The 25,572-nt window shown below is 45.5% G+C and overlaps 2 protein-coding genes across 6 annotated transcripts in view; both read left to right on the plus strand.

Annotated features, from left to right (window-relative positions):
• The window catches only part of ANKRD31 (ankyrin repeat domain 31), a 72,428-nt gene extending 70,813 nt beyond the window's left edge, over positions 1-1,615 (plus strand). The window contains exon 26 of the mRNA XM_072859687.1: positions 1,464-1,615. Coding sequence (XP_072715788.1) covers positions 1,464-1,615 — 152 coding nt within the window. The remainder of the gene's footprint in view (positions 1-1,463) is intronic.
• Positions 1,616-5,723: 4,108 nt separating this feature from the next.
• GCNT4 (glucosaminyl (N-acetyl) transferase 4) lies at positions 5,724-25,307 on the plus strand. 5 transcript variants are annotated; one of them, XM_072860427.1, is made up of 4 exons: positions 5,724-5,820; positions 9,127-9,333; positions 22,106-23,410; positions 23,862-25,307. In XM_072860427.1, exons 3-4 carry the CDS (start codon positions 22,107-22,109, stop codon positions 23,953-23,955), a joined length of 1,398 nt encoding a protein of 465 aa, XP_072716528.1. In that variant the 5' UTR covers positions 5,724-5,820; positions 9,127-9,333; position 22,106; the 3' UTR covers positions 23,956-25,307. The 5 variants fall into 5 exon arrangements, with proteins under 5 accessions (XP_072716528.1, XP_072716532.1, XP_072716530.1 ...); XM_072860429.1 differs by lacking the exon at positions 5,724-5,820 and adding an exon at positions 5,834-6,152; XM_072860428.1 differs by lacking the exon at positions 5,724-5,820 and adding an exon at positions 6,218-6,301.
• The last annotated feature ends 265 nt before the right edge of the window (positions 25,308-25,572 follow it).

A 25,572-nucleotide genomic window follows, 5' to 3' on the forward strand; every position in this document is an offset into this window, starting at 1 on the left:
TTAAATATAGCCTAGACGTCAGATCATGTGTTGTGTTCCATTATGGCACGAGCATACTGCAGATGCGCTGAGGGTATAAGATAGCGAATGCAGTGCTGTTCTCACTGGAGTCAGAAGTTTTGCTCTGTGTGTCATGAGTGTGGAACAACATACATCCTCATGCACAAGACTCTGTATTTGCATTTCTGAACATAGACCTCTCGTTTCAAATAGCAATTTGCCACTTCATTGCTTTGGGTAGTGAGCTCCTGGAAATCAGAAAGTGGCAGGGAAATCTTCACCGAGACGTGGAGTTAAAAGGTCTAATACCTACAAGATACACTGTTTTAGCATTGGGACCTACCGATGATGTCAGTTCAGTGAATATATTTTGCATTTTGGAATCGGTGTAGGTGACACAACTGGAAAACTGTGGTAACAGAGAAAGACAAACTCTTGGGATGACACGTGGTAGGCCAGAAGTAAGCGCAAAGCTTTGCGGTTGATTTACACCAACTGGTGTCACTTCAAACATGTTTTCTCTGCATTTTGCAAAGGATTTATCTTGACTGATCTAATAATCCTGAAATACCTATCCTGTTTTGCTTCTCGAGACACTTGAATGGTGTCTGAATACTGGGGTTTTTTTGTTTCTTTCTTTTTTAAAAACAGAGGCCATCTCTACTTTCATGAGACAGCCCTCCCTCTCTTGATAACATCTGCTGCATGTGACAGTTCTGCCCTCCCTGGCAGTTTCTCTGTTGGGCTGCTTGTGGCAGCTCAGCAGCTCTGATGTTTTGTGCAAGGGCACTGAAGGGAGAAGTGTGGATGAAAGATGAACAAAAGCAAGTAACTCTGAAAACTACAGTTCCAAGTGCCTTTTGGAGTCTGTGCTGTTATGGAGAAAATGTCTTGTAACGTTTCTTACTGCTGGATTTACAGTGGTCCTTTGTTACTGATTTTAACAGTGAAAACTACAAGTTCAGCTTCTCCTGCACTGACACAAGTGCCTTAAGTTTATGCATTGCAGATAGTTGCTTCCAGTCCAGCAGATACTTAAATATTGCAGATACCCATTGTTCAGTCCTGCATTTCCTGTGAGAGAGATTCCTTAATTTTGGGGAAGTACGCTAAACTTACCCCTTCTTGGACATAATATGTGACTTTCAAGCAATGCTGAGGAACAACTGCATTTTCCTGTTGTATAACTGGAAATGGCCGGGACGGTTGACTTCTCACCCTGAGCACCACATAGTGTAGTATCGCCCTTGTCTCACTGAAGTCTGGGTGCAAGTGAGAGTTACCGATAAGATGTCTGGGGTCTTACACTACAAGATTCTTAGGACACATTACAGATCCCTAGGGATCTCTAAAGCTTACATGGTTCTAACGAGCTGTTAACACCTCTCTAGATAATAGTGCCAGTGATTGCTTTCCATTACTCTGATATACACTCTGTAATCATTTACATTCATTTTGAACAGGCTCTTCTGTCCAGTTCAACTCAGTTGGAAGTCTGACACATTTTCTTCAATTCAGTGAGATAGTAATGGTACGTAAAGAGGAGTTTCTACCATGCCCTGTAATGGAAAAGCACTGGAATTTCTACAAAGGATGTGAAGGTTTTGGATTCTAAAGACTTCTTGAGTGCTAACATTTTTTTCTTCATTGTTACTTAAAAGTAAACATTTGAGCTTGTAGAACTAAGTGCTTCGTTACTGTCATTTTGATAAATCATTTACCCAGCACTTGGAATGGACTGAAAGATTGTTTGGGTAAACGAGGAACTGGGGAGTACTTTGTAGCAGGTGAGGATAACTGTCAATATTGAATTTTGCACTGTAAGATTAAGAAATGGGGAAGTAGATGAGGACTGTTACACACTAGTGCTCATTGTGAATTATATACCAGGTTGATAACTTTGTATGAAATTCCACTGATTTCAGTGGCTGCCCATGCTTGATGGGGCTGCACAGAACCAGATGGGTATCAACACCAAGAGTCACTTCCTACACCTAAACCTGGAACTGCTCTGCCTGAGCACATGCTATCAGAAATGGCTGCACATGTTTGTGTAATAACATAAGCTTTTAGGTTAGGTGAAAAATCAGGATGGGCAGCTTTGAAAGTCACCAGCAGCTTTGCTTTACATGGCATGGATATAACAAACATTTGAGAAGGGGGTGAGTGCTGGGAGAGGTTAAAAGAGGAATCTTAGCCATTGGAAGTGCACAGGGAAATCCCATTCATGTTCCAGCCAAGTCTTTCTGATAAGCAGAAAATGTGCTGGCATATGGCAAGAAACGCAGTTAGCCTGTTTGTGGAACACGAATTTTTCAGTCTAACATCTTAGATATTCACCCTGATCTCTGGAGGATTTCTATTTGTTTTAATTTTACAATGTGTGAATCTGCCTCAGTAGCGTATTTATAACATATTTGACTGTCATGAGAGTTATCTGCATTCAAATAGCATTCTTGCTCTTTCATTCTCTGGATTTTAAGAAGAGATGAAATAATAACACCTGCTACTCCTAACTCCAGTGAATGGGATGAGAAATATCTCCTGTCAATACATAACAACCTCAGCTAGCTATTTGGAGTGCAAAGAGCTGTTCTGCAGAGATTTGATTAGTGTCTTAAACAGAAGGTGGTATAGGGAAGAGAGAGGGGTCTGATGTGCAGAGAGCTAACACTGTGCCCTGGGATGCATGAGCAATCATAGCCTGATGGGCTGTAAGGGCAAAGAAGTGCAAACTGCCTGGAAGTCAAAAAGTTAAAAGCTACTGAGTGACAGGTATTTAGTAAAGGTCAATTTCCACACAGAAAGAAAATGGAGCGGTCTCACAGCTGCTGCAGCAAAACAAACCTGAAGGCATATTGGTTTAAAGGAAATGTTCATTCAAATACTAAACTTTCACTTTCACTGAAAAGTGAAAGACTTTTGACTGTTAAAATGGCTACTGTATTATTAGTTATATGTTTGTTTGACATTTTTTCTTTGTTACAAGATGTTTAATAAAATTAATGTATAAAAACTGGGAGGACTTGACAGTAGTACTTGTAGTCCATTATATTAATGTGATTACATGACCTAAGGCAATCCTAAGACAGAGTGACAAAAAATCTGATTGATTCAACCTGGGCAAAGAGGTAAAAATGTTTGGTGTTACATGAAAACCACTTTAACATATAGCAACCATGATGCTATATGTTAAAGTAAGCTACCACGTTTTTTTGCAATATTTGTATTGTATATAAGCATCTTGAAAAAGGTGTTAGCTTGACAACGTATGTTTTAATATGACTAACAGAGGTGTGATTCTGCTTCCCAAATCTTCTTACAACTCTGAATTTTCCCTGTTCTCCCTACCGGAATCATCTCCTTAATGTAACGATCCATTAAGAGATGGCAAAAAGTCATATCATCATGAATAGGGTGTTTTGTTTTCTCTGTTTAAATTTATGCTTTCTAAGTGTACTTTTGCATAAAAATACAAGCTGTTATCACAAGTCAAAGATAGGCAGCTAGTAGTGATGCTAACTACAGCAGAGCAATAAAGCTGCTCACAAGTGGCAAACAGCAACGGTTAGTCCTCCCAGCCCTCCCTGCTCCTTTCATGATTCAGTTCTTTTATTTCCTAAACCCCTTCTCCACTCCTAGGCTGTGTGTTAGCACGTATTTTGTGTGGTGCAGGCTAAAGTAAAAAGGACATAAAATACAAACCCCCCGGTGTTCTGCCTGCTGTTAATATTCAGATGGGGAATAAGAGGAGAAAGAGATGATGCAGTGAACAAAAGCCACGAATTCAGATTCATATTTCCACATATTTATTTATTTATTTATTGACGAGATTGAGTTAAAAAAAATCAGTGGGAAGATTAATACCAGTGAGGAAGAATGTGAGGCACAAAACAAAGGCATGAGAGTGAGAAGGAAGATAAGCAGCTGGGAGGCAGACAATACAAGATTCATAGACTTTAAGGCCAGCAGGGACCAATGTGATAAGCTCGCCTTCTGAATAACACAGGCCAGAGGTTATGAAAAGGTGTGAGCAAGGGAGGCACGGGGAAAAGAGAAAAGGAGTAAAGGCAAAGATGCAGATAGAGCTAAACTCACTCTAGGCAGAGGATCAGCACAAAACATTGCGCCTTCTTTCCAGGCAAAGCTGAACTATAACCAGCAAGAGCAGTTAAGGTAAGAGAAATGTGGGAATGAAGGCCAGCTTTGGAAAGGTATTTAAAGTACTGTAAGGCGCAAATACACCTTGGGTTTTTGATGGTGGAAATGCCACTAAGGAGGGGGGGAGGCGGAAGGGTCACCAGAGTAATGTTGCCATAGGAATTTGAATAAATTCTTGGAGCAGTTGCAGTTGGCGAGTGTTTTGTCATTATGACACAGAGGCAAAGACTTTTTGTTCTGCTTTTCAAACCTTAATGTTAACTGGAGAAAAACGCCCTGTTTGAATGACGGAGAGAATGACCAACTGCTTATATGAGGTTCAGGTACTTTTTCTGGTCACCAGTAGTCAAGTGACCAGTCAGGTAGGAAATCATATAGATGTTCTGGACTTTGAATGATTTAAATTTCTGGCCGTATCAAGAAAAGAAGCTTAAATGTGACACGGGAAGGGAGTAAAACATGTCAAAGATGGAGCAGTATGCAAAGAACTCCTAAGTTTTTCATACATATAAGGTTTTTTTGGGTTGGGCGTTGTTGTTGTTGTTGTTGTTTGTTGGGGAGGGGTTTGTTGTTGCTAAGGCTTTGGCTTCATCTCTGGGAGAAAGTTTTACCACTTACACCAATATTATTATAGCAGAGTAACCCGCAGGTGAGTTGTCCAGCAGCTGTGTCCTTTTGATTTAATTTATGTTTCTGTGGAAGGAGCTCAGGCATACGGTTACATGTAACTCGGTTACAGTGGCTTAAGCAATTAGCAACCTTCAGCCGAGCTGTCACAGACCTGCCCTGCTGCACGGTCTGCACTACGGGAGCAGACAGACGCTCTCTGCTCTGGCGGCGTCTTCCAAATTGCCCAGCGAACCCGTGCACCAGGCGTGCAGGCCCTCGGAGAGCGGAGCCTAGGAGCTCAGCGTGACCTTAAAACGCTGGCCTTTGCCTGGAGGTCGTTGGGGGACTGCAGTATTCCAGGGCAAGGACCGGTTGTTTCACTATTAGCAGAGGTTTAAAGCCAGACCGCAGCTCACTAGTTCAACACAGCAGCCACCGCCGGCCCCCCCGCCGGTCGCCCCGGGGCCGCGGCGGACCGGCCCTGTGCACGTCTGTGCTTTCCCAGGGCCGCCGAGCAGAGGCCGCCGCCGCCCCGAGGGGGAGGGCGAGGAGCTCGGGCCGCCCCCGGGCCCGTCCGCGGAGGCGGATGCGCCTCGGCCGCGCCCGCACCCGGGCCGGCGGCACCGGGGCCCTGCCCAGCCCCATCTCGTCGCCCCGCCGAGCGGGCTCCTTCCCGGCCGCAGCGTTTGCAAAGCCGCAGCGTGGACCTGCGCTTCCCCCTCGGGCCCCGCGCCTCCTCGGGGGCAGCAGCGGGGCAGGTCCGCGCCGCGTTTGCAGGAGGGGCAGCGGGGAGGCTCCGGGCTCCTCCCGAGTCCAGGTGCTCGCTCCGCTCCCGGGGACTTCGCCGCGGCACCCTCCTCCTCCTCCTCCTGCCCGCCAGGTTGCGGGGCGGGCGGCGGCCCCTCCTTTTTCCTCCACGTCATGGGGTGCCGTGTCGCACACATGTCCGTGCACACACATCATATATACACACGCACACGCGCGCGCCTCCGAGCAGAGGAGCGCGCCCTGCCCGCAGCCGCCGGCCCGGGACGGCCGCGCTCCGCTCCGGTGAGTGCGCTGCCGGCGGGCACGTCCCGGGACGGCGGCAGCGGGGGAGCCCGGCTCGGCTCGGCTCGGCTCGGCCCGGCCCCACTCCGCCCGGTCCGGCCCGGCCCGGCCCGGCCCGCCGAGCAGGGCCCTAACTTTTCTCGCGGAGCGGCGCGCTGGCGCCGCAGCAGCTGCCGCCTCCTCCCGGCGGCTCCGCCATAGGCGCAAACTTGGAGGCTCGGCCGCTGCGGCGGACTTTGGGAGGGAGGAGGCGGAGGAGGAAGAAGAGGAAGAAGAGCAAGAAGAAGAAGAAGAAGGGGCGGCAGCTGCGTGGCTCCGCGGGGGCGCGGCGGGTGCGCGGGGCGGCGCTGCGCGGGGGCGGGGGGGCCAGGCAGGGCGCGGCGCTGGTGGCAGCCGGCGGGGGAGGAGGAGGAGGAGGAGGAGAAGAACAGGAAGGGTCGGTGCCGGTGCCTGTGCCGGTGCCTGCTGCTGGGGAGCTCCGGTAAGAAGGCGCCGTGCGTCCTAGAAGTTAATTACGGGGGGCTTTTACGTCTCGGGAACAGAAAGAGGCAGCGGTTAACAGGCTGCAGGCGTTTGAAGTCAGGGCACACACCTGCCTGCAGCCCGGCTCGCAGTAGGTGTGCCCAGCTGCTGCAGCCACATAAGCTTTTCTTGAGGAGCAACAGTTACACCAACTTAACGTGTGGTTTGGTAACAGGAACTGCGTTTATTCTGATGTTGGCTGAAGCCTCTCGTGAGTTTTTTTGTCTCTCGGTAAATGGCTAGAAATGCATGCGTTAGTCTGTAGCTGTGTTTAATTTGCCAAGTGCACTTACTTATTTCTTCAGTATGGAAAGAGGCTCTTTTTCCTTGTGAGGAAACAAAAAGTAACAGAACAGCAAGGATCTGTCAGAAAAAAACGGGTTTTTTCCTCGATGAGAGGTGGTAGGAGCTTCTTTCTCATTATGGGCTGAATAGACTTGCTAATATCAGAGTAAGGCTTGTGGAAGGAGACCTTAAGGGGAACTTCCCTTGAGGTTAACTCGTCCACTGTGTCCCACCTGAGGATCTGCTCCATTGAACATCCTCTGACTTGTTCCAAAGATCTAGTCCATAAACCAGCCTGTTTCATTTTGAGTTAGGCAAATTTCCTTAATAGTAACCTTTTAAAATAAATAAACTTCCTTAATAATAATCTTTTTGCATTTGGTAGCCTGGGAGAGAAACAGCTGAGGGGTAGATATGGTAGATAAACTTGCAACTGGAGTGGAGGCGGTGAACAGGAAAGAGCTGCCTGCTCTCTTTCAGACCAAGAACTACAACAGTCAAGTGATACTTGAAGGCAAAAGATTGAAAACAAGTAAGAGCGTTTTTTTACACAATACTCAGGGCAGCTGTAGAGTGTTTTGTCCCCGCCCCAGTCTGCTGCATGTCAGAAAACCTGTGTGAGTTCAAAAGCAACTGTATGGAAGAAACAGAAATTTCGTGAGAAGTAGAAAGTTGTAAAGCTTTGGAAACTGCTGAGCTGTAACGAAACGGAAACCAAAAGAACATGTGGAGAAGATGTTGGAGAGTACTTGTTCTGCTTCTGCTCTTTCTCCTCCTTCCAAGCATTTGCTTTTGGGTACTCTGAGACAACATGCTGGGCTGGATGGGCCCTGTGGATGTGATGTGCCTGTTCTTCCATGCATGTAGCTTTTCCGAGATGGTCATAGAAAGGGAAGTGAAATGCTGCTATATTTGTGCACCTGTGATTTTTGGTCTTACATATCTGATACTGATGGGTTTTGGTGCAGTTCTTGTGTATTTTTCTGTACACTGGCCAGCTGTAAAGGCATTTAAAGATCACTAACAACCCTGGCTAATGCTTTTTGACACACGATTCATATAAATGAGGAATTCTTAAGGACTACTACTTTTTTTAAAAGCAGTAATGGTGATAAGGATACATTCGAGTTTGAATTGCTTGTGTTGGCACAACCTTTGTGCTGGGATTACACTGGGAATGCAGGAAAGGGGACCAGACACTGAAAATCACTTGTGTACTGGGTTCTGTAGATTTTGTGGGTGATAACCTATACTGTGCATGCTTTTTTCTGGCCTAATATGTGCAAATTATTCTAGTCAGTCAACAGGCTGTCTGTGATTATCTTAAAAATGCCTTGGTGGCTGAGACTAGATCTCTGAAATTTTTTAGAAGTAGTCCAGGTGGGCTGGGAAGAATTAACCAAAGGTAAAGTTAAAAAAGCACCAAGTGTCAAAGCCGTGTGCTATCATTAGGTATAAAGAAACCAGTGAGTGCTGATGTATAGGATTCAGGGAAGCCTGGAAAATGTTGAAACATTGGTTGAGAACAAACAGGTAAGTCAGAGATTGTTGATCATGTGGATCTTGTCAGCCTGGCAGCTGTTTAGCCTGGCCAGATGTGGCTGAGGGCCTCAGTGGGTGTTCACAATGTACAGTGTGATTTCGAGAAGCTTTATGTCCACTAACAGGACAGAAACAGAGCATTTTCAGACTTCAGCAGGAACATAAGCTCCATAGTACAGAGGTGTGCGATTTATAAATCCGTATGAGCTGGAAGGCTGATGATGAAGAGAAGGCTGGTCTGCACAATACTTCGGTCAAAATGTGGATGGAGAGGAGGAGAATGCTACGTATACTTTAGGAGTACTGCTGCTGTGCTTTCGTTGAGGGAAGATACTGTGGTATTTGTTTGTGGTACAAGCAAATAGTACAATGTTTAGTTCCCCAAATTTCTTTGTATCCATTACACACACAAAGCTTAGGTATATTAGCACAAAAATATGCTTCTTGCCATATAAGAGACATTGTGTACCATGTGAGGTATTTATGTATAGGTGAACTTGCAATGCAGATTATCGTGTCTAAACAGTTTCAGAAAGTGTCACCAGGAGTGTGGAGTCATACCAGTAGCCCAAATTTCTGGCCTTGGCTCAGTGGTCAAGCTATTTTATCTGTGGAGGGAGCAAGGCCTCTGAGACCTGGAGTCTCGGTACCTGAAGTACCATGCAAGTCTTGAAATTGGTGAGGCTTTTGACAGACATTCATCACATCTGGGCGCTTTCCTGCCTCTCCCCAAGTCCTCTTCACCCTGCTGTAGAAGGAAATTAGGTTGCTCTGATGTGATCTGTTCTTTTTATGGTGTTTTTCCCCCATCTTCTTGGCGCTTAGAAATACTATGCGAGTAAACAAAAATATATGCTTATTATACAGATAATGGTTTCTACAGCTTATCACACGAAGTCTCCATACTGACTATTCTTCAGCTAATATTTTACACCTTTCTTTCATAATCTATGCAAGCAATAATGTCATCCCTGCTACTTCTGTGCATCCGACTTCATACACGCTTGAAACACCGATAAAGCTGAAGGCTGCAGACACCGGCAGGATGGAGCAGACACCAGGACATTGTTCAGCCACGGAGCCAGCCATGGCCATGTCGATCTTCTGGGACAGAGCATTCTGAAGAGCTCCACAAGGGGAAGAGACAACAGCAAAGTCCAGGAGGTAGGTCTGCGGCTCTCCTTGAAATGATCTTGCTGATGTGACAAGCTGTAACTTTGGCAGTGAAGACTTGGACGTGGGGGGAATTGACTCAAAGAGGGTGATTTACAGCGGGGGCTTGCGGACAAGAGTCTGCAAACAGCTTGGTGGAGAGGTGAAGGAAATGGAGAAATATTTTGAGCTGTTAATGGGAGCTTTTCTGCAGCGCGGTGCAGTTTCTCCTGCCTCCCTGTCTAACAGGAAACTTCCACCCTCTTTTACGGTGCTATTCCTTGCCAATGTACACAAGTTCCGGCCCTTTGGGCCCGATTTTTATGTTATGTGGTAGTTTGGGGGTAAAGGTTAACCCTCTCTCCACCAAGGTAGTAGTATTATTTTAAACTCTCATATGAGTCGGAACGAAGCTGTTAAACTCTAGATTTCCCCGAATTAGAAGTAGGTAAACTCTATTTACCAGGGTTTGTGTTTTTTTTTTAAATAATTCATTAATATTTTTCTTATTTTTATCTTGAATCCTGCTTTTATGGTGCATTAAGTCCTTGGCAAACATGGATACTCCCATCTCTAAGGTTAGAAAATTTAAGTACTCAACATATAAGCAATCAGACTTGAGAATTTCCATGGCTGACTGTCCCTGGGCTTTCTAAACACTTCCTTGCTTTGACAGCGTTGTAAATCCTCTGGCTGGCAGGACAGAATAGTTTGGGATGTACCAAGGGATTTGCCAAGAGATTTTTCTTTTCAGGCCTCCACTGGAACAGCTTCCATCAAAAGTTATTGTAAAGTAGTTCAAATTAGTTGGGGATGCAGAGGAGCCAGGTTCACTTCTCTTGTGCTGCTGTCTTCTTGCATGACCCTGCAGAAGTCGCTTGCCTCTTTTCCTGGCCAGAAGGCAGAGACACAGACTTCCTTTACCTCAACATATCTCTGGGACGTGAACATACAGCAATTAATGTTAGAGATTTTACTGCAATTATGGGGATCACTGATGTTCTGGAGGCAACTAGAAAAGAGCATCCAGCCTTTTCTAAAGAACATATAGAGAGTTGGGACTGAGTGGCAGACAGACAAGCAAAACAACTTACTGTGTCAGCACAGCAGGTTCTGTTAGGAAACACAGATCTATGTATCCCCATGCAATGAAGAGTCCTCATGTTTAGCACTGGGAAAAAGTCGTATGTGATACCCATAATTGCCAAATCTTTGCTGAACCTGTGCTTCCCATGTATGTGGCGAGAAGCTGCATTTTCTCTTCCAGAAGCACAAAACAGGCTGTGGTAAACTGTAGATTTTTGTTGTTGCTTTTCCTTGGGGCACTGTGTTGTTTGAAGTCTTCAGGGTCTTAAAATTGGCAGGCTTATAATTTAATTAGGCTTTGGTCTAAAAGTACCAGCGTATTTTTCCACATCTCGCAATTATAGGTCCACAGGGCAGCATGTAAGTAATTGTAGTTACTTAGCTCTTTAGTTGTCCATCATTTAGAGGAAATCTGTTACATCAGGTGGGCCAAAACAAGGGCGTGAGCTGGTAGCGGTTGCTGCTATGTTACAGGGGCATAGGCTGAGGCTCCAGTGCAGGGAAAGTGGGTGGAAAACTAGACAAACTCGATAGAATCCACTGATCTAGATTTCATGCCAATAAAAAGTACTCCTCTAGAAGCTCTGTGATCCCTATCAATAGATAATTTTGCAATGGAAATAACCAGCTAGCAGCAGTAAACACTAGCACATGAATAAATTAACTTTCCCAGCTAGCAGCATTGAATAATCCAGTAGAATTACAAGTTTAATTCCGACAGTTTAAAAAAAAAAAAAATTCGCTTAGCAAAGCACTTGATTACTTTTCTCTTTCCCCAGCTTCCCAGGAACATCATCCCCTCTACCTTCCCCAGAGACCCATCAAGTGTCTTGATTTGTATAGAGTAGAGGGAAAACCAGAAGGAACTGACTGCAGGGTTGGTCATGCAAACAACTCAACCAAGTTTGCATCTCTGTGTGAGCGGGTGTGTATTTAGCAAACAGAGATATTTTATCAGGGAGAACTTTTCCCAAAGTGTTTTTGCCTGCAGGAGAGGGAATTGTTCCCATAGTTCCTGCTATTGTATGGTAATGGTGTTGATTACTGGCATACACTGTGACCTGGTTTCCAAGGAAAGGTGTAGACACTGGTTTTGCTTCAGATGCCTTTGAGGGATGGGGGAGTAGCAAGTCAGAGAAAGCACCTGTTTTGCTGCTCTGATTTTTGTTGTTGTTGTTAATGCTACCTACATGAAAGCACTTACCCTCAGTGATCCCTCGCTCCATTCTCCTTTTTCATCATTTCCCAACCTCTGTTCTGCTGCTCCTACTCAGCACCTATTCCCTTTTTATTTTTTTAACCTAAGTGATAAGCAAGGAGCCTGGTTTGTGCTGTGCGTCTGCAGAAGGGCTTCTGCATGGGAGAGAGAACAACATGGTGGGGTAGGAGCACTCCTGCTCCCCTGCATTCGGTCTCTCCATTTCCTCTCCTTCTACAAACTTGCATTCAGACTTGACCTTTTCACTTAACTCTTGCTCTGTGGCAAGCACAAAAGCAGGTTGCCACACGACAGCATTCGTAGCAAGTACTATGTATTTCAGATCCACTGAGGAGAGAGCACTGCCTACTCACAGCCTGAATTTTCCAAGAATCCCTATTCTGATAGCAGCCAACGTGTCTTGCCACTCCACGCTCTGGGTTAACCACTCCCAAGCTGATGTGACAACAGATGAAGAGATGGTTCGGCTGTCTGGCATGACACCAAAAATTGTTTGTGGCAACCGTAGAGAGTCACAGACCTCTTTGATGGGTAATGCTAAAGTAGAAAAGAAGTAGTATAAATTCCGTAGGGCTACACGTTAAGGGAGATCATGGCTTTTGGTTTTTTGTAGCTCAGTGTAGTTGGTGGTTGAGCTTGGACTTTTGCTTACCTACTGAAAAGGTCCTTCAGGAAGGACTGGCAAAGAGCAGAGCAGGGGGGCCAGTGGACATTGGCTGATACTTACCTTTTGTTCCTCAGGAAAGTTGCAGTGCATTGGTTGTTGCAGGCAGACAGGTTACAAGCTTCCTCAGGTAGCCCTGTCTGCGTGTCCTGCTGCTGAACCTGTTGCTTTCAGCACTGTCTGGAGCGCCTTTGCCTCTCCATGGGGCCAGCCCACTCTGAGCAGAGATCCCTTGAGCCTCCCTGGACAAAACCCAACCTTCAAAGCAAGATTTTCATCCTTCTGCCTGCTGGGAGGCTTCTGGTGCATCTTGGCTCCACCAGGCTCTGGGCTTCCTGTGATGGACCTGAGCGGCTCATGACAGCTCCACCCTGTGAGCAGCATCCAGGGAGCTTGTGGGCTCTGGCAGCTTCGACCTTTAATCGCTGAAGCGCTTGTGTTTAGTGGAGCACAAGCTATAGCAGAAAAGACACAATGAAGAAAGGGAATGAAGTGCCGGGGAATTGCAAAATTCCTTATAGTCTCAAACGAAGTGGTTGATGAACTGTTAATAAATCAGTGCGATCTGAATACAGACAAAGTGGGAGTACCTCTGCAGTGCATAGAAAAGATTGGAAGAAGACCACAGATTTTGATGAGGCCAATGACACATTTGCCCTTTTTAGACCAGTTAAAGCAAACTCTTAGTTGGGTACTTTTTAGTTACAAATGGTCTCTATCAAAAGTAGCTTGTCTGAACCTTCACTGTTGTTCATGCTTGAGTTTGCCCTGTGGGAGTTTTTGCTAGATGGGGAGAAAGAGAAAAGAGTAGATGTTAAAATGTAAATACCCACAGGTCTCTGACTTTTGAGTTAAAGAAAAATTACCTTGGATAATGCAGCTGTTACTTTAAAGGAACAGGTTTTTGGAAACTGCTTTATTCCCAAGAAGGCTGTTTCCAATAGCCATAGATGAGCCATTTGACAAATAGGAACAGAGGCTTCTGGAGGGGCTGGGGCGGCTGCTTCTTCAGTGCCAGGGGGGTCTGCTATCTTTTTTGCTGCAAGGCAGTCAGTTTTTATATTTTCTGATTTGTACTGATGATACAGGGATGCAAGAGGCGGTTGACTGTGAGGACTGCAGGTGAGACTTGCTGTGCAGAGCAAGAGAATGTGAGAGCTGGTAATTTGTTCCTGCTCAGGGTGAAGGGAGCTGCAGACTCCTCCTGTGCGAGAATGACATTGGCATCACTGGGTTGCACAGCCTGGGAGTTGCTGTTACTCTGGGTACATGGGGTTTATGGAAACAGCAGAAATAATAGTGTGAGGAGCAGCAGTAAAGCCTTGGGCTCTCTCAGGAACCAGGACTCTCCATATGTAAATCATTAGGGTCTTAGTAAAGTGGAAACACGCCTTCAGAGAGGCAGCATGAGCCCAAAGCCTGCCAGTTTCTCTGCGTTGCTGAAGGGAACCTGTCTGTTTCTCTGGGTTGCTTGAATCCCTCCTTAACCTTTTACAGAGGGGCGGCCTCAAAGAGGGCTGAAGCCTGGTGGATACAAGCTGTTGGAGGTCAGCCAGAGCAGGAGCTTGGTTCTCCGGGCTGGCTCAGGCTTGTGGTGACTGGAGCAGCTTCCAGGCCGGCTTTTCTCCATTGCTCCTGAGTGCTGTGCTGGGGCGGAGGAGTTGCTGGGGTGTTACTGGCAGAGGATCAGGGTCAGGTGCAATGCAGAACGCTTCACACCGGAGGCTCGGGAACACTGCACCGTTGCAAGCGGAGCTAGCAGAATGAGCAGTGCTGGTGCAAAAGCTGGGCTCTTGTCCTGGCTCCTGTTTGTTGGGGCAGTGACTTTCCTAGGGATGCCTCATCCAGCCCATCTCGCAGCCCGTGCGCTGGGACAAACTGATGGTCCGTTGCAGTTCCTTATATCTTTCCACCAGCTGCGAAGGCACCTCAGATGCTTAGTTTGACAAACATTGGGCAAGGTGGGTCTCGCATACGTGGTACAGCAACCAGGATGTGGAACAGTTTCTCTGCTGGTTTTCTTCAAGGCCAAATCCAGAAGCACTCTGGGTAATTTAAACACATTGAGTTCTGCTCTCTGGCATAAAATATTCCTAGATGTTGTGGGACAACCTCAAGCAGTCCAGTGGAAATGTCCCTGCCCGTGGCAGTGGGGCTGGACTAGATGACCTTTAAAGGTCCCTTCCAACCCAAACCAGTCTATGATTCTATGAAATAATGCATGATGGCACGGTTATATAGTTTCTCAGTAGGACTGGTGCTTTAAACTTGCTTTTACTCTGAAGGAATGGATGTATACCTTGTAAAAAAAAGTTCTTCCAAATAAATTAATTTGCATGCTCACAGGAAGCTCGTTAGAGCAGAAATTTGGACCACCACATTTCATAATGTGCAGACTCAGGCGGTTCATATCTGACTGTTCTGTTCCTCCTACAACACATAGCATCAGCAGCTCCTATTTTTCTTTCAAGGGCCATGGGCTTACAGGGAGGTGGGCATGACTTCTCTCCACTCCTCTTTGTGTATGTGTGGTCTGCTTCCCTCCAGGGAAGAGGTGCTGGGCCGGTAGGAGGTATCCTGTGCTACCCCAGATATGCAGTTCACCAGCTGAACCATGACGATTTATTTGTCTGCATAGCACTGAGAAGATGCAACAGTTTAAAAGGTCTGCTTTTGCAGTGATTTGGTAAATACAGTGAAACTTCAGGTAGGCACACTCAAAGCTAATTTAAATCTAGCTTACAATGATTGGTGTTGTTTCCACAGCATCTTAGATGTTTGATGTTAGGGAACTATAAACAATACAAATTAAATAATATAGGAGAGTTACAAGCTTCACTTGCAATGACCTTGCTGCCTCTAGGATAGTGCACAGTGGCCTTAGCCAGTGTGTTTAGATCAGAATGCAACAAAAATTACACAGTATTCAGGTGAAACTATGGAAGAGCTTTTTAGGCAGACAGATCATCACTCCCTCTTAGGCTCTTCCCTGGAGGCCAGGATTGCCACTGCTACTTTTAAAAAATTTTTAGAGAAGAGAACATCTTTTTTATTATCAGAAATGCAAATGAAGAAGCAAACATTGCTCTAATCCAGTTTAATTTTGATGAAACAAAAAAGCTAAACTGCAAAACAGGTCAAAACGTGGGTTGTTGCCATCTCTGATACTTTGTTCCCATTCAAAATTGGATTCCTGTTAGAACTTTTTCAGTTCAGTTTAAATAAAAAAAGGAAATGTTTCTTTTGAGTTTGAAAGAAATACATTGACTTGAGGCAATGGGCATGTTTTTTGGGAGTGCCAGTGAAATGCAAAAGCACCCAGTTGTTCACATGGCTTACACAACCGGATGTTCAGGGTTTTCTGTCCAGGTTGCATCTGGTGTTAGCAGCACACCTAACCCTTGCTTAACCCTTCTCAAGGATTGCCTTTTAAGTTTCGATATCGTGGAAGGCACCCTAGAGCCTTGCTGTCAATCAGAAGAGTTGTAATTAATGCCTGCAGTTCGTGAGTGGAAGCTTTTAACTGGACCGCTCCCCAGCCACTGTGCTGCGCTCCCAGCTGAAGCCCGAGCACCTGGGGAGAGGACTTCCTCCTCTTCCTAACAACTTCACCTGTTTTCATTTTGTGATTGAATCCTGAGTGGTGTGTGTGGCTTTATGAATAAAGAAACCTCCAACATAGCAATTTTTGCAGCTGAGGGCATGATCTTTGAGAGGCTAAGAGCTTGGGGGATGGATGCTTTGCCTTTGTCCATCTTCTCTAAATGCAAGCAGCAGTTGTGAAGGGAGAGCCACTTCCCAGATTTTTATAAATTTTTTTTCGTGTTTTGCATTATGGTGCTAACAACAAGGGAAATGCAAATTTCTCCAATGGAAATCTTCAGATGAATTGCCGTGGATTAAACTGTGATGTAACACATTGATAATGGGCCCGTTAATTAGGCTGATTCAGATGTGGGTGTTTGTTCTTGGCCAGCATGGAGAGAGTAAAATCTGGGAGGTTTAGCAAAAGTGTGGTGCAGAGAGAGGAGAGGAGGATTTCCCTGGGAGCCAGGGTTTGTGAAAGGGCTGTATAACTCGCGGAGGATCCGGGCAGAAGTCCTATGCCTGGTGAAGACCCGGGGCTCCTGTTCTCCTCGAGTGCCTGGTCATGCAAACTCACCCCCATTCCTGTTCACAGGAGTCGGGGTGACTCCTGGAGGGTGGGATGGTGAAGGGCAGGCACGGGAGAAAGTGGCTGGCAGCTGTGCTCTTGTGCTGAATCCTGTCCTGTCCCCCTCTCAGCACCCAAGAGCAGAGTCCTGGAGCCTGGGCTGCACTGGGGTCGGTGTGGGAAGGAGAGTGGGAGGAGTGGGGTGCTGCGGGGGTTGCTTCCTTCCGATAGAGAGGCGCCTGGCTGGATACACGCATGATGTGCTGCAGTCTTTGCTCACCACAGATCCAGAGTAGCCGTGCCCCAAAGGCACTCTTAGGGAAGTCTGCAGGGCAAGAAATGTTATGAGTCAGCGGAGCTAGAATTAGAATTGTTTTAATACTTTTTTTTCCTCTCCCAAAAGAATCCTAAAAGCAGGCTTTAATTTACCTTTAATTAGCCTTTCCTTTGGTTTCACCTTGCAAGCAGTTAACATTTCAAGCAATTATGGTCTCTCAGTAGAAATTCACCATTTCTGTGTTGTTAGAGTGATCTGTATTGTAAGAGCCAAGAGAAATAGCCACTGGTTCAGTTTGCTTCTCTGGCCTTATAGGTGCACTTTACTTTTACCACTGTGACAGTGTTCCAGTGTGAGCTTGGGTATTGAGTGTGCTATGTGATTTACCCAAGCAAATTGCCTGTGGATGGTGTATGGGTGCAAACACTGCTTTTCACATTTGTGATGTGCCCACTGTAGGGGTTTGCACACTCTTGGGTAATCTGCAGCTTCACGAGCTGTTAACTTGTGTTTACAGATTGCTGGAATAAGATTCAGTAGTTTGCAAACAGGAGCAAAAATTTTTTGCAGGAAGGTAAACTTCTGCACATCTGGCTGATAGCAGCTGGAAGCCACTATTGAGGTAACAGGTCTTCCACAGATATTCCCCTGTGATCAGGCCATACTTCACCTCACTTCCCCAAACCTTTGCTGTCTTACCCAAAATATATATATGAATGTCTATAGACACATATGTGTTATTTCCTCTTCTTATTTCCACGTTTTCCCTCTCTTCCCCAGTTGCTGCAGGTCAGTAGAAACCAAGGTCTAATTCTAGTGTATGTCCTATACACATTTTCTAGCATGCTTTTGCCTTCAGCTTGGCCTTCCTTCGCAGTGCTTCCTTTAGCTGGCGATAGCCTGGTTCATAACTTTCAATGCTTTCAGTACACAGGGGAAAAAGCCTATCCTCTGGTTTTATAGGGTTTTATGAGTGTTGTGTGAGACAAAGGAGAGCTGCAGAATTCTTCTGCAGCCTCCCAAAAAACTGAGATGTGTGCACTGGACTGAGGCACGTAGGAGGGAGTGGAGCACCGCTGCCTGCTTGAGGAGTGCCGTCTATTTTCTGGTCCTTCTGCAAGCCCAGCGTCGTTGCCTTAGGCAGACACAGACAGCTGAGCCTAGCTGGAGCGTGCCTTGGAGGGGAGGACTGAGAGTTTCAATTTGAGACCAGCAAGGCTCAGCCTTTGCTCCATCCCCTCGGGAGGCTTTATTCTGCTGACTAAGGCCAACACAGTGTTTAGCAAGCGGAAGGACTTGATTGGCAGCTGAACTTTTTCAGGAGGGTGTGAAACTCCCACCACCCTCCTTGTTCCTCCTTTTTTGTCAATGTGCAGCTTGTGCAGTAGCAGAAAGCAAATGATTTCAAGTGTTTGAAGGTGTAAAGCAGCCCAAAACAGCTTCTTGCAGGGAGGAAAATACAAAAAAAGGCAGCAAAATACACCAGTGGAAAACCTGGCCGTTCTCTGTGTGGGATACAAATATTGCTGTCATGGATCTAACTAGCAATCCCTATTCTGGTCCAGCAGTAGATAAAAGCAGATTCAGAGAACAGAGTGATGGTCACAAAAGTTTTTATTAATAAAAATTGCCAGTCGGAAGTCTCGGCAGCCTGATGTTGTGGTTCCAGGGAATTTAGCTTTCTGCCCATATTTATGTATTGGCAAAGGTAACTCTGAAAACTCTCAATAGCCAGCTGATTGCCTAATTCCTTCCTGAATCCTGCTGAGCTCATGGTCTTTAAGGTACCTTTGACAGGCTATAATTATGTGTTGTGTAAGAACATGTGGTTTGTTACACAACACAAATGTGTTTCCCTTGTATTTGTTGCACGCTTGTTTTCTTTGACCATCCCTTGTTCTTGCATTACAGATGCAAAGGATAAATAAAACCACCTATTCATCTTCTCTGAATCGTTCAGTACTTTGCATCCCAGCTAGTGAGTGCCCTGGCCCGATTAGATGCTGTATATGTGTGTATGTAGACCAGCTGTGTGATATGTGTTGGTCGCAAGATGAGATCAGTCTCCATTAATTTCCTCAGGAGTCTTCTCGCATGTAGAAGAGAAAGTGCAAACATTTTATGAAACAAGGCAAGATGGCAATGCCAAGCTCCCTTCCTAGTGTAAAATCTGTGCAAAAGAGGGAATGTTGGTCCTGCGTATCGTATGGAAGCACCTGAGAAAAAAAATACTCATGAACAAGATAACCAGAGGTAGCATCTGGTCAGTGCTACCCCAGGTAGGTGCTTCAGATAGATCTAGGTGCCTGTTCCCATCTGCTGTGTGTCATTCATTCCTTCCTCCTCCAGAGAGGAATGCATGTACAGTACACTGCTATGTCTGAGTGGGGCTGCGAGTGATGCATGTGGTAAGAAATAGGAGTTTTGCCCTTGCATCAAAACCTGAGGAGATTTGTGGTGGCCTTTCTGTCCTGAGGGATTTAATTCCCTGGTCTCGCACTGTTCCTCAAGAAATCCTGGTCTTTTGCAGAAACTAACTTCATCCTGGTTAGAGGCAAATGATTTGTTCCTAAAGAGCAAAGCTGTTGCCCTCATACTAATATACCGAGCCCAGCTGTGGAGTGCCTCAGAGGTAACAACAAGAGAGTATGAATTTAATGTGATAAGGATTGAGCAGGAGAGACATCAGGATATTGGCAGTGGTGAACTGTGCTGCTGGAGAGATGTTAGAGTGCCTGAGAGTGGCTGGGGTCACACATGGCCTGATTCTGTCTGGACCACTATGGTGATGGTGATATAGTGTGTGTTATGAAAAACAAAAAACAACAAACAAACAGATGGGGCTGTGGATGTAATTGCTGGCTCCTGATGCTCTCATCTGACTAGATGCTGGCCAGGATCAGCGAGAGATCCTCCATAAACAAGGGATTCAGTGGAGGAGCTGAGCTTTCTCACCCGTGCTCCTTAATGCTCCTCCACAGGGAATTTGAACCATGTCACCACAATCTTCTGGATTTCTATGACCTCTTATATGGCACAATAGTGTCCTGTGTTGGCAGTGCCAAAAACCATCAGAATGTTCAGGGAGCTGAGTGTGGATCCTTTGCTCATCAGCTGCAAAGAGGGAGTCCTCAGTGCTGTCCAGGTGATTTCTTGCACATCCTGGTCTAACTCTGGACTGCACCAGGCTCCAGTGGTCTAGATTGGTAGTTTCAGCCAGGGACGTGTGGTGCGATGGCTTTTTCGTTGGTTTGCCTAGAAACAGAATGTTTGGCACTGGGTGGCAGCTGGCCAAGGCTACCATAGATGGAGGGGTTTTGGAGTAGTGGAGGATATGCTTTTTTTTTCCCCCCTCCTTTTTCTTTGTCCAGGCTCTCTCTTGCCTTTTTGAAGGAGGTAGAGAGGAAAGGAAGATTCCCTCTCTGGACCAGGTGATCCCTGTTCAGCCAGGAGTAGTAGGGGTTGTCCTTGGTAGCCAGGGAGACAACTGGGCAGAGGCACAGGGCGGGCTTCACAAGACCACCCAGGTCTTGTCCCTCCAAAGAAAAAAACGGGGGCGGGTTAGCTGTGTTCTCTTCCGCAGGGCTTCTGTCACACGGCTGGAAGCCTGGCTTTGGTTAGGAGTGGCTTTTGAGAGTGACTTGTTCTCCAGGAACGTAGGTACAGGAACTACGTAGGTAAAGGGGAGACCTGCATTAGACATTGAGCTGGGATTAGTTTGGAGAAGAAGTGAAAAGAAAGCACCTGCTAGCTAAGGGGGAAGGTGGGATTTTTGGCTTTGTGGGGAGATCTGTTTTTTCTCGTTGTTTGTTAGCGTTCCTGGAGGCTGTTTGTAAAACCTGCAGAGAGCTGCTGAGGTCTGGCGTCTACAAAATGGTTACGTGTTGGCTCACCCTGGTCCCTTCCCCGGTCTGTACCTGGCACCCCTAGGTGAAACAAGGAGGTGGCATTTCCTTCTCCTTTCTGTTGCCCCAAGAAGGGAAATATCAAGGAGAAAGAGGCACAGGGAAAGGGGAGGTCAGGGAGAACAGACTAACGAAGCAGCTCTGCTTTGACAGGCTGCGTTTTAACTGAAGCTACAGCTTGCAAGACCTGACATTGGTGGGAACGCTAAAGATGCCCAAGTTAGTCTTGCAGTAAGTGTTGCATGCACACCTCAATACTTGATTTTACATGCATACCTGGAATCTGCAGATATCTGAGCCACTTCTGGTGGCCCCACCATTTTATTCACTCTGAAACATTCTGGAACAGCTTCTTCTCGAAAGAAAATATTGGGAGCTGTTCAACTAGAGACAAAGTAGAGCTTAGTTTAAGCTAAGTAGAGCTAAGTTTAATGCTGCACCTGGATGTGGACTCTGGTCTAATTTTAATTCAGGGATAGCAACAATGCTGCTTGCACTCAGCCGGTGAAGTGGAGCTATATTGAAAGAGGATCACTGTATTTAGCTTTTATTATGGTAATACCTCAGTTGTTAAGTTGCTACACAGGAATGTTGTTAAATACTCTGCTGCATAAAAAGGGGCCCGTGTGTGTGTTTGCAGTCGCATCCAAGGTTGTGTCACACGGCAGAGAACAGGATAGATGCACTATTGCTCACTACTACCCCTCCTGCCTTCAAAAGGTTACATTACATACTCATCCCAGCGGATGGAAGTGCTGTGTCTTCATCCATCTCTTTCTTCAGGGCAGGTTAGCAGTATTTTCCAGAAGAAATCTGGACAGAGGGAGGACTTTGGGCTTGTCAGACTCTGTTGGGAGAGGATGGGAAGGAAAATCATTTTCCCTTGGATATCTTCATGGGCCAGCCCCAGTGTTAGAGGCACTGAGGATACTCTGACTGAATTCTAAAGCTTTCAGTTTAATGTTTTATTTTTTTTAATACTGATATCTACCAATCGGCACATTCTTTGCAGACTCACACGAGATCCCCTTGCTGCTCCCATTGAATCCCCTGTAGTTACTCAGGAAAATAAGCAGTCATTCCTACTCACTTAGAGGACAGTCATGTTTCTGCCAGTGCAGGGGTTGCTGTACTTCAGTTTGTGACTCATAAGAAGTTAAAAAAAGGTTTGGAAAATAAACAGTGGGAGTCTTGTTCCAACACTCTTATTCAGCTGAAAATCACCTGAAATCCAAGTTGGTTTATTGCCTTCAGTCAGCTAATTCAGGGGAATGAAACCTTTGCCTATTATTGTGGTAAAACTGTCTCTGAATTAACATGATGATTAAGAAGAAACTACAGATTTCCAGTGCCCTGTCCTGCTAAGGTGGTGTTTATGCTGTAGACAGACTGGTGTGCACACATCTTTGTTAAAAGCTGGAATTATCTCTGATGCTTTGTTCTTGATTTAAAATACCGTCACGTCTCTGTTTTCTTGCAGAATGAAGAGACGCAAGTGTCCCTCCAAATGTCCCGCACGAAGGAAGATCCTGATCCTGTGTGTTACGGGGTGGCTGATTGCACTGCTGAAGCTCCTCCACGTTGAAAGACACTTTTTTCCCTCTAAGGGCATTTATTTCGTTGAGCACTTCTTGAGCACTTCTCCTTACGTTAGAAACAGGTATTCTTACCTTAGAAATGAGTTCCAGTATGAAATTAATTGTTCATCTATATATGAACAAGACCCCCATGAAATTGGCAAGAGTTTAGAGATAAGAAGAAAGGAGATAATTGATTTAGCTGATGAAGATGTCGTAGCGATGACGAGTGATTGCCATGTGTATCATTCACTTAGGAAATACCACCTAAAACCTGTTTCTCCAGAGGAGGAGAGTTTTCCAATTGCCTATTCTTTGGTTGTTCACAAAGATGCAGTAATGGTAGAAAGGCTCATACATTCACTGTACAGTCATCAAAATATTTACTGCATCCATTATGACCAAAAAGCAGCAAAAAGTTTCAAATCTGCTATGAACAATCTAGCTAAATGTTTCCCCAATATTTTCATTGCATCAAAATTGGAGATAGTGGACTATGCACATATTTCACGGCTGCAAGCAGATTTCAATTGTTTGTCTGATTTGATGGACTCTTCAGTTCCCTGGAAGTATGTTATTAATTTGTGTGGCCAAGATTTCCCTTTGAGGTCAAATTTCGAGTTGGTCGCTGAACTGAAGAAACTTGGTGGAGGAAACATGCTGGAAACTATAAAGCCAAGCAGTAGCAAAAGAGAACGATTTACTTATCACTATGAACTTATGAAAGTGCCTTATGAATACATGCAGATGCCTGTAAAAACCAACATTTCCAAGAATCCACCACCTCATAATATTGAGGTATTTGCAGGCAGTGCCTATTTTGTTTTAAGCCGAGCATTTATTCAATATACCCTTGAAAGCCCTCTTGCAAAAGATTTTTTCGAGTGGTCAAGGGATACATACTCTCCGGATGAACATTTCTGGGCCACTCTTGTACGTGTTCCTGGGGTCCCTGGGGAAGTTCCAAGGTCGGCCCAGGACGTAACAGACCTACAAAGCAAAACTCGTCTGGTGAAGTGGAATTATCTTGAAGACCATTTATATCCTCCCTGCACTGGTACCCACCTTCGCAGTGTCTGCATCTATGGGGCCGCAGAATTAAGATGGCTTCTGAATTACGGGCACTGGTTTGCCAACAAGTTTGACTCCAAAGTAGACCCTGTCCTGGTAAAATGCTTGGCAGAAAAACTGGCAGAACAGCAGAAAGAGTGGGTATATTTGTCCTCTGATAAATACTTTCTGCACATAAATTCTATGAATGCCTCGCTATAGCAGCACTGTCTTCCCTGCTGTCAGTACTGTGTACTGTTATGGCACAGTGCCTGCAGTTCCTCTGCCTTGACCTGCTGCAGGATGTTAGTGAGTGAAATGTCCATTCTGCATGAAGTTCAGGGCCCTGGAGAGCCAGGTGCCTGGCCATTTATTTATGAAAAGTCATGCCTCTCTGATTAACTGTTTTGTAACTTGCCACAATAATCCTGCAGTTGTTCTTCAGGGTGATTCTGAGAGGGTGAGGTTTGCTTTTGGAGGTTCTGGCGCTGTCTGTCCCAATAGAGTATTTCAGAAATGTATTTTACATCAAGTGTGTTTGCATCTTTCCTAAGAAAACTCCAACAGGTCTGTCTGTCCCCTTTTCCTTCACTTTTGTTTTTCTTAAAGGTATGAAACAAAGACCTCTGTACCTGCTACCTCAGGAAAACTGGAAGTGCCCAGCTCATGGACAAAAACAAGAGATCAGCATGACACCAAATGAGCCGTGTGGCCTCACCAGAAGTCCCAAACTTCCCGTCTGTGGGGCTAACAAAGATCTTTGCAATGTGAATGTGACTGGATGATATAAGGGAAAGAAGATCCTTAGATAACCACATTGTCCGTAGCATTGTTCTCCTCTTCTCCCAGCTCATCTGTGCATTGCTTTTCCTTCTGTGAAGCGTGTGCTCAGGTGCCGTGCCATGCCTATCAAATCAGTGGTGGTTGATTGAAACAGAATTATGCACTGTTATTCTTCAAAGGCAGTATACGAGTGTGCCCTAAGGGCAGTCTCTGCAGCCCCTTAGAGTAGATATCCATGCCAAAAGAGGTTAATCTTCATTTCTCTCTCTGCCTGTAGAAATATCCTCCTGTGAAATCCCAGTCCTCTTGAGATAGTATGTCTACACACAGTGGATAACAAGTGCTATTTCTAATTAGTGTTCAGCAATGTGGTGCTATGTTGAAATGCCAAACATGTGAGGTTGAGCGGTAATCATAAGAATAGCCATACTGCAGAAATGAAGACCCTGTGTAGAAGTGTCTTTCTGTGCAAGTCTCATGACCTTATGCCACCACGATCCCAGGCTGACAGATGCTTGAGCAAGCCCTGGTTCAGCTGTAGAGCAACTGTTCTTCCAACAGCCTCTGCGTCCTGGTGGCAAAGTGGCCCAGGAGCCTCCTTGCAGCTGGGGTCCCCACGCTACCATGTGAGGGAAGTGTTTGTTAGTCCAGGGGTCTCTGCAGAAACCCTTGCAACTCAGAAATGCCTCTTGGCATTTTAGAGGTTTCTCTGGAATGTTGCTCTGCCACAAGTTCAGTTTTGGTGGTTCCAGTGGACCGTGGGGTCTAGCTTGCTCCATGCTGCTGTCCCTCTTTCTACCCATCTGGCTTTTATTAAGGGGCCTCTTCCCACAAGTGACTTGGGGATATCTTGTCTTATCGATCCACAAATTGCTGCAATAACAACCATGTCTTGTACCCATGATAAACTGTTGTTTCTTATTTGAGTTGAAATAACCAAGTCATTTTTTGGTCTCAGTTTTTGTTTAAAAATTTAGTCGTGGTCGAGTCATCTGTGGCTTAAGATTGGGTTTGAGAGTCAGGAGTCGTGGGCCTTTTTCCCCATTCGTGACACTGATTTCTTATGAGACCTCAGACAAGTCATTTGAGTTTTCTGTTTCAGCTGTTCCAGCTGTAAAATGGGAACAATAATGTTCTATTATCTTGCTAAGCACTTCGAAACCTATGGGTGTTGTGGGTTGGTTGCACAGTACTAATTGCTTATCAAACTATTTATGGAGTCTGTGGATCCACAGGTCAAGTATTTCTTTGATGTACTGTTTCTGAAATAAATGAGGATTATTTTTAAACTGTGTGTTGCTTACTTCAGTGACTTGCCATGTCTGCCTAGGGCTGTCCTGACTTGATGTGATTTATAGACACTTTGTAGAAAATGAAATATTGACAGTATTTAGAGATTCATACATCAGTACTTGTATATAAAGTAGAGAGTTCCCACGTGGAAAAAGGTTAATAAAAGAGGATGTTAGCATCCCAGAGGGCCAAGCCACAGCCTTCTGTATATGTAAACTGATGTTTAATGATATATTTAAAATTT

Source organism: Ciconia boyciana, chromosome 4 (genome assembly GCF_034638445.1).
Source record: "Ciconia boyciana chromosome 4, ASM3463844v1, whole genome shotgun sequence".
Classification (NCBI taxonomy): domain Eukaryota; kingdom Metazoa; phylum Chordata; class Aves; order Ciconiiformes; family Ciconiidae; genus Ciconia; species Ciconia boyciana.